Genomic DNA, 15,107 nt, shown 5'->3' with positions numbered 1-15,107 from the left:
TTGAATGGATATTATTATCTATTATTGCAAGAGTAATGAATGTACTTTTAGCAGTAAAGTTGCTATGAAAATTTATATGGCAAAAAATTTTTTTTTTTTTAACATGGTAGGTTTGATTTTAGCAGAGAACTAATACATTAACAAACTGTAAACTATCTAAGGACAAGATTTGATTTAAAATTTTAATATGCATTTACACATACTTTGAGAGTGAAAGTGATAGTCGCTCAGTCGTGTCTGACTCTTTGTGACCCCATGGACTTGTAGTTCACGGAATTCTCCAGGCCAGAATACTGAAGTGGATAGCTTTTCCCTTCTCCAGGGGATCTTCGCAACCCCACATTGCGGGTGAATTTTTTTTTACCAGCTGAGCCACAAGGGAAGCCCAGGAATACTAGAATCGATCTTCCCAACCCAGGAATCAAAGTGGGGTCTCCTGCATTGCAGATGCATTCTTTACCAACTGAGCTATCATATACTTTACTGTATAGCAAGTATTTATTAGCTTGAATGTTAGAAGAGGTAATATAACAGAACTTCAAGATTTATATCATTTTTTAACAGGCTATATTTTCAAATACATTATATTCCTAATATTCTTATTTTTGTACTAGAACAGGTTGTATTTTGTACAGCCTGTTTCATGTTAAATCTTAACTTACTTTGATTTTTCACATAGGTAATACAATCTATCTCTGGTGACTTTGAGACTGGAGGAGAATCTCTTTATCATAGTTGGTACTTATATAATCTTTGACTCAGATAAATATCTAAAATACCTTAATTTGAAGCTTTGCTTCTTGTAGGCGACCTTTCCATGATGCCACAAATTTGAGGCTATCCACAGAACAGACCATAGCTCTGTAAAAGTGAAATGTCAAATGTCAGAAAGCAATAATTTTCAGGAGCTATAGAACATATTAACTATCACCCTTAATGCAGATATATGAGGGGAGTTCAATAAACATTTACCAGCTCAACTGAAATATTGATATTTATAATAAGATCTCAAGGTACAACCAATTTGAAGATCCCCTAAAGCACAAAAAACTAAATTTTTTCCCAATATATTTTTGGAAGTGTCTCTTTTATTACATTCCAACTTAAAAATTATAGACTATCTATGACAGGATAAACCATATTTGTCTTAAAACAGTCTGATCTTAACCATCAAATACTGTTTCCCACCCAGAAGCCTAGTCAACATTGTCTAAGAGCAATTTCTACAAAAAAGATGAAAATATTTTCATTCAGTTCAAAATGGCAGCCATTACTCACATGTGGCTACTGAGAACTGTAAATGTGGCTAGTATAATGAGAAATCATATTTTTTCTTTGACCCCTTTTTTATGGGATTGTTTATTTCTTCTGATATTAGGCTGAACAAGCTGTTTATATATACATTTTGGATACTGACCCGTTGGCCATTATTGCACTGTTTGCAAATATTGCAAATATTTTTCCCCATTCCATTTTGTTGATGGTTTTCTTTGTCGTGCAAAAGCTTTTAAACTTAATGAGGTCCAATTTGTTTGAGACCCTCTGTGCTTCCTATACTTGGATATCTATTTCCTCTTTCAGGTTTTTGAAGTTTCAGCATAATTTCCTCAAATACATTTCCATTCTTCTCTCTTCTCCTTCTGAAAGTAATATAATGCAAAAGTGAGGATACAATGTTCTCAGAGATATTTGTTTCTTGAATTGCTTTTTTGTTTTCCTTTCTGGTGTTCTGACTGGATGATTTCCATTATTCTATCTTCCAGATTGCTTATGTGTTCCTCTGTATCAGTTAGTCTGCTAGTCATTCCTTTTAATGTGGTTTTTTTTTTTTAAATTTCAGCTATTGAATTATTTATTTTTGACTGGGTTTTTATATTTTCTGGTTCCTAGTGAAGAAGCTCATATTTTAGATCAATTTCTTTTCCTAATTCAGTTAACATTTTCACTTCCAATATTTCTAATAATTTATCTGATAAATTGTTTATTTCTCTTTCATTATTTATTTTTTCAGGGGTTTTCTCTTGTTTTTTTCAATTAGGAGTAGCACCTCTGGCTTTTTCATTTACTTACTGTTCTCTGCCTCTGAATTTAGGTGAAACAGTTACCTGTATTCTTAAGGGGTATTCTCATGTGGGAGTATCTTGCTGTAGACGCCACATGCTCAAAGCTTTTGATCGGAGAGCTGGATCTGATGCGAGTGCCAGTCACGTCTTTCCTCAGAGTGTGCTGTCAGTTATCACTCTGGTAAGGCTTAAATCTGAAGACAGAGTCGGCCCAGGGTGTGAGGCAAAACGTCCTCTCTGGTCAGTGGCCAACCCTGCCCTATTAAGGGAAGGGTCTGATCCTCTGTGGAGTAGAAGACCTGTGCGTGAGGCATGAGCTGGCTCCTTCCCCATTAAGTGTGTGTCTTTGCCTCTCCCCACACCAGGAATTATGTCCCCGGAGGGGAGTGCTGAAGCAAGTGAGGTTCCTGTGCGTAAAGTTGCCCAGGGCGCTGCCTGTGTAGGCATCTGTGGTTCCTCTCAGACACAGCGCACGGTCAAGTCTCGCCCTGCCCACACCTGCCCAGATCCAGCGCTGTGCTGAGGCACCGACTGAGTGAGGCCAGAGTGTCTGCTTCGTTGGCATGAGATGAGGTGGTCGCTGGAAACCACGTGTCCACTACAGTAGCCCGCTCCCTGCCCTGCCGTGGGGGCAAGGCCTCTGCGTCTCTCACAGCTGATCACATCTTCAGCACCCTCTATGTCCCACAGGGGAGGCAGGGCCTGTGTGGTTTTCTTTCACCCCCGAGGGGTGGGAAGTTAAGCTGTAGGATAGAGTCGCTGCTCTCATGAATCCGGGATGCTGCTGAGTCGGTGCCAACAATGGCCACCACAGAGCCCCCGGGGCCAGCTCAGGACCGAGTCCCCTCTGCCTCCCAAGGCACAGTCTCTTCCAGTCCTGGTCACCTCAGGTCCAGCGCCACACTGCGGCACGGAACACGTGGGGCCAGAGGTTTGCTTGGCTCAGGTCGGGGCATACGAGGAAGCAGTCACGGGAAGCCCAGCAGCTCTCAGTAGACCTCTGTCCACCCTGCCTCAGGGCTAACCAGCGTGCATACACTTGTCTTGCATGGAGTCCCGCCTTCCTCATGCTTTCTATCTGTCCCAACAGTCCTCCAGCCAGCAAAAGGGGTTTGTCTCCTCCAGGCAGGACCCCAGGAATGGGATGCCCAGTCTGTAATTTGACATAGTATGAGGGTCTGCCCATAAAATTCCCTTTTCCCTGAGTTTCCTTCTCAGGGTCACAGGTCCTGACTTGATTGCTTTTCTTTCCTTCCTACCCAATTATAGGTGTTTTTTTCTTACAGCCTTGGTTATAAAGGAGTTCTTCTACCAGTTTCCAGTGAGTTTTCAGTGAGAATTGTTCCACATATAGATGTATTTTTGAAGTGTTCATGGAGGGGACGTGAGGTCCACAACCTCCTGCTCCACCATCTTGGTCTCCTTGCTGCTGCTGCTAAGTCACTTCAGTCGTGTCCAACTCTGTGTGACCCCATAGACAGCAGCCTTAATCCTATTTAATTGATTATAATTTAAATAGCTCTATTTGACTTCTGCCTACCGTATTGGACACAATAGGTCTAGAAAGATAAATGACCAAAATGTTAAAAATTAGAGTTTGATTATTTGAATTCTAATAAAAAAATCACATCGTATTTCGAAAGCAATGCTCTGTAAAAGTTAACTGTTATTAGCAGTAAAATACTAAGAAATAACACAAGTATTTGGATTTGACAATAAATTTATTTCTTGACAATCAAGCAAATGTGATCAGAAGTGAACAAAGTGTACAATTAACCTCTCAGACAAATAGGTACTTCACTCTATTTACCTTGCAGTTTCCTGGCGAAGAGCATTGAGAAACGTGTCTGGATGGAAGAGTTCTGATAGGTCAAGTGTGTCAGAGAGAAGAGTCTGCTTTTCAGCTCTGTCTACCCAGTTCTAGAAGGAGGGAAATACACAAATACACATTTAAAAACTTTGCAGATTTGAAAGATAACGATCTATTAAGGAATAACTATGCAGAAATCATTTTCAATGAGGAAGTTATGCAATTTCCAAATGCTCTGAAATGATGTGTAGGGAAGAAACTTCCACTGTATGTTATGAAATCTACTATGGCTTTCTGGCATAATATCCATCTATCACACAGAAAAAGCTTCTCTGCACAACCTTTTGTCAGTACTTAGTCGCTCAGCTGAGTCCAACTCTTTGCGACCCGTGGACTATAGCCTGCCAGGCTCCTCTGTCCGTGGAAATCGCCAGGCAAGAATACTGGAGTTGCCATTCCCTTCTCCAGGGGATCTTTTTGTTAGTAGAGATCTACTCAGAATAAAAAGTGCGAAATATGACATTTAATCTCATATATGGCATTTAAGTCTGGATGAGTACCTCTTCTACTGATGACTCACCTTTCAAAGTGTGCTCTGGAGATACTGAGCGTCTGGGTCTAAAACTAGAGTTTCCAAGGTTGCCAATTTTTGGCAAGGCAAACTGGATTTGTATTCCAGATTTAATAGTAAATTTGCCATTTTACTAAATCAAATATTATAGTGGAGAGTAATGTCCAAGAAAAAATAATTTTTTTGTTAAAACATGTTTTTTTTAATAGTCTTCTCTACTTATCTGCCACTTTGTAAATCAATTTATACTCCATTTGGAGAAAGAAACATTATCATAAAGTATGTTTGGTAAGTATAATGAAAGATTGATATTTGGAACAAATAAAAAAAACAACAGTTGTGTGCAAATTTGTTATATACTTTCCATGTATTGGCCAATTTTATGCTTACCACAGTCCTGAAGTTGGTTAATATCCCCATTTTACAATCAGAAAATGGAGGCATGGTAAGGTTAAGGGTCTTGCCCAAGGTCACAAAGTGTTGGAGTCAGATAATAAACTCAGATGATTTGTTTCTCTGTAATATTTCCTGGCAGTGCTATTGTGCCTTAAGAGATAGATAGCTTTACTTACAATTTCTTAATCAGTATGCTATTTCAGCTGGTACACAGAGATGGTACCACAGCAACTTTCAGAACTCTCATTTACTCAGTAATTAATTTTGCATGATTTATAAATTCTAGGAAAAATAATTTATTTAATGTATTACTGTGTAGTGGAGAAGGGACTCCTCCACTGGGACTACTCTAGTATTCTTGCCTGGGAAATTCCATGGACAGAGGAGCCTGGTAAGCTACAGTTTATGGGGTTGCAAAGAATCGGACAAGACTTCGCAACTACAAGATTATTGTGTAGAAAGGCTGAGTTTCATGTCCTGTAACACTCTGTTATCCATCCAAGCATTTATCTGTCAGGTCTAGAACAAGAGAAATTAAAATCTCCAAAGCTAGTGTGCTTGCAATAATTAATATCTTCATGCATTTGACTACTATTCCTCCCCTACAATGAGTAGCAAAAATGCTCCTATTCCTTCCACCAATTTGATAATATGTTGATTTTAAAATTAGAAAAGACTGTATTTTTCTTTTTAAATTTTTACTGGAGTATAGTTGATTGATAACGTTGGATTAGTTTTAGGTGTACAGCAAGGTGAATCCTTACACATATACTATGTATATCCACTCATCTTTTTTTAGATTAAAAAAAGAGCATAGACTTCACCAGTTATTACTCAGAAAGACACAAACAGAATATCTGACAAAAATATGTTCAGAACCAATTATGTTAATGGTTAAATTTAAGATTTTGGATTACTACCCATATAAAGTTAATTATGAGGAATTATTTAAAATTTTAAAACAAGTGTTACTAAAATAAATCAGTCAATCAAGACAAATTTACAGATAAATCAACGGCCTATTTGGGAGGAAAACATTCTTAATTAAAATAAAGCCTAAAGCCTAGATTCATTTCTATTCTATTATTCCTCAACCCACCCCAAAATATGCTACCAGCCTGTAGCTTCCCTGGTAGCTCAGACGGTAAAGCGTCTGCCTACAACACGGGAGACCTGGGTTTGATCCATGGGTCGGGACGATCTCCTGGAGAAGGAAATGGCAACCCACTCCAGTATTCCTGCCTGGAAAATCCCATGGACTGAGGTTCCTGGTAGGCTACAGTCCATGGGGTCACAAAGTGTTGGACACAACTGAGCGACTTCACTTCACTTCCCCCAAATACAAATAAATATATATGGATTTTTTAAAATGTAGAAAAGATTAAAAAGATATCTCTTTAACAAAGTATAATTATTTTTATTAGATATTAGATATCCTTTTAATAATGACACTTTTAAATAACAGTCCATAAAGTAGATAGACCACAAAGCATTTATTTTTCAACTAAATAATTTAAAATTAGACATAACAAAGATTACTTACTCCTTATCAAATATTTTATATCTGCCTTCTATTTTCATTATCTAACCACAGACAACAAATTATGCTTCCATGACCCATTTTTATTGTAAATATTAATTTCTATTATCTTAAAAACAACTATTTTAAAATAATCACTTACTGTATAAATATATCAAATTATACTATTGTTTCAAAAAATCCTTTAATTTTGAATTCAAAAACTCCAAGAGTTGTTGCTATCAATGAATGTGCATATGTTCAAATTAATTGAAAGTTAGAGTGTGGCTGATAATTAGAATTTTACTTCATTAAAGTTTCAATTAAAATAATTAGTCAAGAATAAGCTTCTTTAGTAAAAATGTTTTTATTAATCTAGAGTAATTAAACTTAAATCAAAGAAAAGGTATATTTGATAAGAAAAAGTTTAAATAAAAAAGGTTCTTTTAATGTATAATAATATCTTTGAACAGGAAACTACACAAAATAAAGAGCCAATACTGGAGTGAATAGCTGCTCCCTTCTCCAGGAGATCCTCCCAACCCAGGGATTGAACTCAGGTCTTCCGCATTGTAGGCAGACTCTTTATCAGCTGGGCCACCGGGAAAGCCCTTTAAATGTTTCATAACTACATTAAATCTGCCCATGAATGTTTATTGAGCTTTTATTCATAATCGCCAAAACTTGGAAGCAACAAAAATATATCCTTTAGTAGGTGAATGGACTAATCAACTCTGGTATATTGTGCCAATCGATTATTATTCAGTACTAAAAACAGATGAACTATCAAGCCATGAAAAGACATGGAGAAAACTTAAACACATACATCTAAGTGAAAGAAATCATTCTGAACAAAATGTTACATACTATATGATTCCAACTATATAACATTTTGGGAAAAGTCAAATTGTGAAGACAGTAAAAAGATCAGTGGTTAGCAGAGATGAGGGAACAGAGAGAGATAATAAATAGGAAGAACAGAGAATTTTTAGGGCAGTGAAAACACTCTGCATGTTACTAAAATAATGGGTATATGCCACTGTATGTTTGCCCAGTCCACAGAATGCTAATCATCGAGTGCACCCCAAGGTAAACTATGGGCATGGGTGATGAGAGGCGTCAACACAGACTCACCCTTGGTAAAAATGTACAGTTCTTCAGGGTTGATAATGAGGGAGGCTATGCATGTGTTGCTGCAGGGAGTATATGAGAAATCACTGTACCTTCATCTCAATTTTTTGTAAGCCTAAGACTGGTCTAAGAAATAGTCATTTTTTTAAAATGACATTTATATTCATTTAAAAGAACAGAAATAAAGACAATTAAACAGCATAATCTTTAATGAGCTTTGGATTGAGCTTTCAACAAAGTTACAGACATTACTGGCAGTTATTTTTCAGTAAATGTTTCTCCTTTATTCCACTCCAGATTACAGGCCATGCTCTTTTTAAAGGACTACACTTGAGACTAAACATAAGACCTGTGCCTCTCCTATGATTATGAGACTACATATCTATAATTCTTCAAATGCTATGTAATAGAGGTAATTATGGATGTAAGCAAATAAATAATAGAACTGAACAACTTAGTGGGGTTGGACAATTTCTTAAATACTATAAACACACACACACACCAAGATTCATAGACAGAAAAACTTCTAAGTTAGGATGAACCACAGAGATGGTCAACATTTCCTTACTATAATATACAGAAAATGATTTTTCCCAGGTGATACAGGACAATTTAAAAATACTGCAAGATTTTATTTTAAAAAGGCTAATGATGAAGTAGAATGCATAAGCAGAAAGGGCATTCCTTCACTCATTCAGAAACACTTACTGAAGGCAAGGAGCTTATGATCTAGTTAGGGGAGACCAAACATGCATAAATCACTGTGCTAAAAGAGATAAGTGGAAAAATCATACTAGACATGAATAATGTATCATGAATGATCTGCTCCTATACGGACCAAAATATATAGAATTTTGAAGGAAAAGGCTGTTCTGCTAAGAATTTAACATCTAGTTCACTTATTGTTCATTTGTAAATATAGATGAGTATCATTCTTTATGCCAGAATTCAGAAATAAATAAACCATACCTCTGTATCTTTTTTTCTTGTAAATACTACCCAAAAATGTTTTCCAACTGTTTTATATATTACTCAAAACTAAGATTTTTAAAGACGTAGGAGTAAGTTAAATCATTTAAATATAGAAACAAATCTAAATGGTGGTTATCATAGAACACTGGGGGATGGAAAAGTTCAATAGACAGGGCTAGTGGAAAATGATTAATTTTTTGGAGGAAAAAAGGTAAAACTTTAATTCTTATCCAGCCTAAATTTGTTAATTGTATTCAGAGTTAAACTAATATGGAAAAAGAGAAAGCCAATTCAAAACAAAGGGAAAAATAAGATTAAGTCTGATTAGAAAAATATGTTAGATTATAAAAAAATTCTGTATATAAAAATTATCATAAAAAAGGCAAAAGCCATTGAAATTAAATTTGGAAAAATATTTTCCACAAATATGGAAATGAAATAGTAACATTAAAATAACTATAGATTGTGTACATGCTTATCAAAACATAAAAGATAGTATCATCCTTAATAGTTATTAATTTAAAAAAGTAAGATATGCTTTTAGTCCTTCAGAATAGCAGAATGAGAAATGATAAAACTCAAGTGTTGGCAAGTACACTACAAGGACAAAATTTTTGTAGAGTATACACTGGTGCAATATTTTTATAAGTAATTTGATTAATGTGCCAAAAGCTTTAAAAATATTCAAGCCATATTACTCAGTAATTCCTTTTCTTGGGATGTAATTAAGGAAATAATCAAGAGATTATTAAGGCTTGCTCATTTAAGATTATTTGCAATATTAAGAAATTCATTGTTGTTCAGTCACTCAGCTGTGTCCGACTATTTGCAACACCATGGACTGCAGCACACCAGGCTTCCCTGTCCTTCACCATCTCCTGGAGCTCACTCAAACTCAATACCCTTGAGCTGGTGATACCATCCAACCATCTCATCCTCTGTTGTCCCCTTCTCCTCCTGCCTTCAATCTTTCCCAGCATCATGGTCTTTTCTAATGAGATGGCTCTTTGTATAAGTGGCCAAAGCATTGGAGATTCAGCATCAATCCTTCCAACAGATATTCAGGGTTGACTTCCTTTAGGATTGATTGTTCTGATCTTGCAGTCCAAGGGGCTCTCAAGAGTCTTCTCCAACACCACAGTTCAAAAGCATCAATTTGTCGGGGCTCACTTTTTTTATAGTTCAACTCTTACATCCATACATGACTACTAGAAAAACCATAGATTTGATTAGATGGACCTTTGTCAGCAAAGAAATGTCTTTGCAGTGATTTTGGAGCCCAAGAAAATAAAGTCTGCCACTGTTTTTATTGTTTCCCCATCTATTTGCCATGAAGTGATGGAACCGGATGCCATGATCTTTGTTTTTTGAATGTTGAGTTTCAAGCCAGCTTTTTCACTCTCCTTTCACCTTCATCAAGAGGCTCTTAATTTCTTCTTCACTTTCTGCCATAAGGGTGGTGTCATCTTCATATCTGAGGTTTTGATATTTCTTCTGGCAATCTTGATTCCAGCTTGTGCTTCATCCAGCCTGGCATTGCTCATGATTTACTCTGCATAGATATTAAATGAGCAGTGTGACAATATAGAGCCTTTACGTACTCCTTTCCCAATTTGGAACCAGTCTATTGTTTCATGTTTGGTTCTAACTGGTTTCGCAGGAGGCAGTTAAGGTTTTCTGGTATTCCCATCTCTTTAAGAATTTTCCACAGTTTGCTGTGATCCACATAGTCAAAGGCATTAACGTAGTTAATGAAACATAAGTAGATGTTTTTCTGGAATTCTCTTGCCTTTTCTATGATCCAACAGATATAGACAACTTAATCTCTGGTGCCTCTGCCTCTTCTAAACCCATCTTCAACATCTGGAAATTTTCAGTTCACATACTGTTGATGCCTAGCTTGGAGAATTTTGAGCATTACCTTCGATGGTATGAAAAATGAGTGCAATTGTGTGGTAGTTTGAACATTTTTTGCATTGCCCTTCTTTGGGATTGGAATGAAAATGTACCTTTTCCAGTCCTGTGGCCACTGCTGTGTTTTCCAAATTTGTTGGCATATTGAGTGTAGCACTTTCACAGCATGATCTTTTAGGATTTGAAATAGCTCAGCTAGAATTCCATCACCTCCACTAGCTTTGCTTGTAGTGATGCTTCTTAAGGCCCATTTGACTTCACACTCCAAGATATATGACTGTAGGTGAGTAATCACACCATTGTGGTTATCTGGGTCATTAAGATCTCTTTTTGTATAGTTCTGTGTATTCTTGCCACCTCCTCTTAATACCTTCTGCTTCTGTTAGGGCCAAACTGTTTCTGTCCATTGTGCACATCTCTGCATGATATATTTCCTTAGTATCTCTAATTTTCTTGAAGAGATCTCTAGTCTTTCCCATTTGATGTTTTCCTCTTTTTTTTTTCCTTTAATAAAAATAGAAATTACAAATAATGTATATGTGTTGTGCTTGTTTGCTCAGTCATGTCTGACTCTTTGCAACCCATGGCCTGCAGCCCGCTAGGCTCCTCTGTCCATGGGATTCTCCAGGCAAGAATAATGGAGTGGGTTGCCATGCCCTCCTCCAGGGGATCTTCCCACCCAGGGATTAAACTCAGGTCTCCTGCATTGCAGGTAGATTCTTTACCGACTGGGCCACCAGAGAAGCCTCTATGATAATGTCCATAAAATAATATAAATTAGCTAATTAAATTATGGTACATGAGTACAATAAAATATTATATAACAATAAAAACTAGTATTTGAAAAATATTTGATGACATTGGAAAGTGTTCATTACTTAATATATTTATCAGAATGTATACATAGTATTAGCCTAATTATGTAAAAATAATTGAACACATAAAAAACATTGATGAAAGTCATTATCAACTTACATCATTTCAACTGGGTCTGGCCTAAAGTCTACTAATGACTGTCTTCATTCACATTTTATAGCAATTATTTAGTATAAGATGAAATATATTAACAAACTGAGGACATTTTTATTTTGTTTTAATGAACTGTGTTCCTTCAAAAAATGGTTTATGGCAAATAACAAATAATTCAGGCAATCAGTTTTCTCAGTGTGACATCTTTTATGCTTCTTCATCTTTCCTCAAAATTACTTAGTATAAATTACAGATTTAAGGATTTGAGAACAAATTCATCTAGAATTAAAATGCAATATATCTGAAATGAAATTAAGTACATTCAGTCATTAACTGGAGTAAACAACACATTAAAAGTGATTAGCAGGTTGACAACTCTGTACATAAAAAGTTTCTCAATTTATTGGACAAAAAGATAGTAATAAACTACAGCTCATCAACAGGTAGATTATCAGGAATTATGCTGGAATTAAAACTTCAGAATTAGTATTAAAGACAAATAAGATATTTCTTCCTAGGAAAGACTTGCTATACCAACTTCAAAAAATAGTGGGTGTACTACTAGATATTTGCCATTCTTGAGTCTAAATTTTTCCTAAATGCAAACCTAGGTTTACACCATCATTTATCAAATCTTGTACATTAGGTCTACTAGTAATACAAGCATGGGAGAAAAGATAAATTAAGTAAGCTCCCCAAGTTTCAATTTCAAGTCATTACTTTAAGTAGACTTGTGTGACTGAGATGTAAAACCTGGAGTTCAAGAGAACAAGACTGATTTGGACAAGTTTTCTGGAGATCTAACCATTTTGACTGTATGATCCTTAAAAAGATAATTTCTTGCCTCATGTACTCCACTAATAAAGTTACCTTGCATATCAACTTCAGAGAACTGTTTTTCTAAAGGTGTATTAAGTGTGCTGTAGTTAGATTCCATCCATTTATATTCTGCTAACCATTTACATTGATTTTAACTCTTCATAGTATCTCAGAATTTTGATGTGCTGTGTTTTGATTTTTACTCAGCTAAATTAATTCCTAATTTTCTTTTTGATATCCTCTTCTCCCATCAGTTCAGTTCAGTTCAATCTCTCAGTCATGTCCGACCTTCTGCGACCCCATGGACTGCAGCAAGCCAGGCTTCCCTGTCCGTCACCAAATCCCAGAGCCTACTCAAACTTATGCCCATCATGTTGGTGATGCCATCCAACCATCTCATCCTTTGTCATCCCCTTCTTCTCCTGCCCTCAGTTTTTCCAAAATCAGGGTCTTTTCAGATGAGTTGGTTCTTTGCATCAGGTAGCCCAAGTATTGGGGTTTAAGCTTCAGCATCAGTCCTTCCAGTGAATATTCAGGACTAATTTCCTTTAGGATGGACTGATTGGATCTCCTTGCAGTCCAAGGGACTCTCAAGAGTCTTCTCCAACACCACAGTTCAAAAGCATCAATTCTGCACTCAGCTTTCTTCACAGTCCAACTCTCACATCCATACATGACTACTGGAAAAACCATAGCTTTGACTAGACCTTTGTTTTAATATGCTGTCTAGGTTGGTCGTAGCTTTTCTCCCAAGGAGTAAGTGTCTTTTAGTTTCATGGGTGCAAACACCATCTGCAGTGATTTTGGAGCCCAAGAAAATAAAGTTTCTCACTGTTTCCATTGTTTCCTGATCAAGTTGCAATGGAGTGATGGGACCAGATGCCATGATCTTAGTTTTCTGAATGTTGAGTTTTAAGCCAACTTTTTCACTCTCCTCTTTCACTTTCATCAAGAGGTTCTTTAGTTCTTCCTTGCTTTTTGCCATAAAGGTCATGTCATCTGGGTATGTGAGGCTATTGATATTTCTCCCAGGAATCTTGATTCCAGCTTGTGCTTCCTCCAGCCCAACGTTTCTCATTATGTACTCAGCATATAAATTAAATAAGCAGGGTGATAATATACAGCCTTGACGTACCCCTTTCCCAATTTGGAACCAGTGTGTTGTTCCATGTCCAGTTCTAACTGTTGCTTCTTGACCTGCAAACAGATTTCTCAGGAGGCAGGTCAGGTGGTCTGCTATTCCCATCTCTTTAAGAATTTTCCACAGTTTGTTGTGATCCACACAGTCAAAGGCTTTGGCATTGTCAATAAAGCAAAAGTAGATGTTTTTCTAGAACTCTTGCTTTTTCTATGATTCAGCAGATGCTAGCAATTTGATCTCTGGTTCCTCTGCCTTTTCTAAAACCAGCTTGAATATCTGGAAGTTCACGGTTCACATATTGCAGAAGCCTGGCTTGGAGAATTTGGAGCATTACTTTACTAGCCATGTGAGATGAGTGCAATTGTGCAGTCAGTAGTTTGAACATTCTTTGGGATTGCCTTTCTTTGGGATTGGAATGAAAACTGACCTTTTCCAGTCTTGTGGGCACTGCTGAGTTTTTCAGATTTGTTGGCATATTGAGTGCAGCACTTTCACAGCACCATCTTTCAGGATTTGAAATAGCTCACCTGGAATTCCATCACCTCCTCTAGCTTTGTTTGTAGTGATGCTTCCTAAGGCCCACTTGACTTCACATTCCAGGATGTCTGGCTCTAGGTGAATGATCACACCATCGTGGTTATCTGGGTTATGAAGATCTTTTTTGGATAGTTCTTCTGTGTATTCCTGTCACCTCTTCTTAATATCATCTGCTTCTGTTAGGTCCATACCATTTCTGTCCTTTACTGTGCCCATCTTTGCATGAAATATTTCCTTGGTATCTCTAATTTTCTTGAAGAGATCTCTAGTCTTCTCCGTTCTATTGTTTTCCTCTATTTCTTTGCACTGATCACTGAGGCAGGCTTTCTTATTTCTCCTTGTTATTGTCTGGACATCTGCATTCAAATGGGCATATCTTTCCTTTTCTCCTTTGCTTTTCATTTCTCTTCTTTTCACAGCTATTTGTAAGGCCTGCTCAGAAAGCCATTTTGCTTTTTTGCATTTCTTTTCTTTAGGATGGTCTTGATCCTTGTCTCCTGTACAATGTCACAAACCTACATCGATAGTTCATCAGGCATTCTATCAGATCTAGTCCCTTAAATCTATTTCTCACTTCCACTGTATAGTTGTAAGGGAAATGATTTACACAGGATTGGGAAACAGGCTCTTGGAGGGCACAGTCAACCATTTTGCTGTTTTGCATTTCTTTTTCTTGGGGATTGGTCTTGATCACTGCCTCCTGTACAATGTCACAAACCTCCATCCATAGTTCTACTCCCATATTTTATTTAAAAGTAGATATTTATTTAAAAGTAGATATTTAACTTCTAGGTATTTTAAATTGCCTAAAATCTTTTTGCTACTAATTGCTAACATTTATAAATATTTATAGATTATTTGAGACAAGTTTGATCTATCTACCTTAGTATAATTCTGTGTGTACTTTAAAAGATATGTACTATGCTGTTATAGAATGTAATCAAGTTATTTTATAAATAAGTTATTTAATAAAGCTGTTCAAGTTTTCCATATTGCTACCGCTTTTCTGTCTAGTATTCTGTCAACTGTTGAGAGAGGTACATAATGTATTTTTAAACTCTGCTTTTACATGTATAACAGTTTAGTATTACTATATTCTTCTGATGACTTGATAACTTTATCATTATAAAATAACCTTTATTATCACTTGTTATATTCTATGCTTTGAAACTTGCTTTCCCTGATATTAATATAGCTACACAATCATGGCTTCTCTTTTTCTATTATTTTGCTTTCAATCTATTTCTATCTTATTTAAAAGGCAA

The 15,107-nt window shown here is 36.4% G+C and overlaps 1 protein-coding gene across 1 annotated transcript in view; it reads right to left on the bottom strand.

Moving 5' to 3' along the window:
* DYNC2H1 (dynein cytoplasmic 2 heavy chain 1) overlaps nucleotides 1-15,107 on the bottom strand; it is a 396,980-nt gene that overhangs the window by 29,311 nt on the left and 352,562 nt on the right. Inside the window, exons 86-87 of the mRNA XM_065944250.1 lie at nucleotides 3,874-3,983; nucleotides 780-861 (exon numbers count right to left, since the gene is read on the bottom strand). Of these exons, the coding sequence (XP_065800322.1) occupies nucleotides 780-861; nucleotides 3,874-3,983 (192 nt within the window). The remainder of the gene's footprint in view (nucleotides 1-779; nucleotides 862-3,873; nucleotides 3,984-15,107) is intronic.

This window comes from Muntiacus reevesi, chromosome 9, assembly GCF_963930625.1.
Source record: "Muntiacus reevesi chromosome 9, mMunRee1.1, whole genome shotgun sequence".
Lineage (NCBI taxonomy): Eukaryota > Metazoa > Chordata > Mammalia > Artiodactyla > Cervidae > Muntiacus > Muntiacus reevesi.
This window is presented reverse-complemented; position numbering and strand designations above follow the sequence as displayed.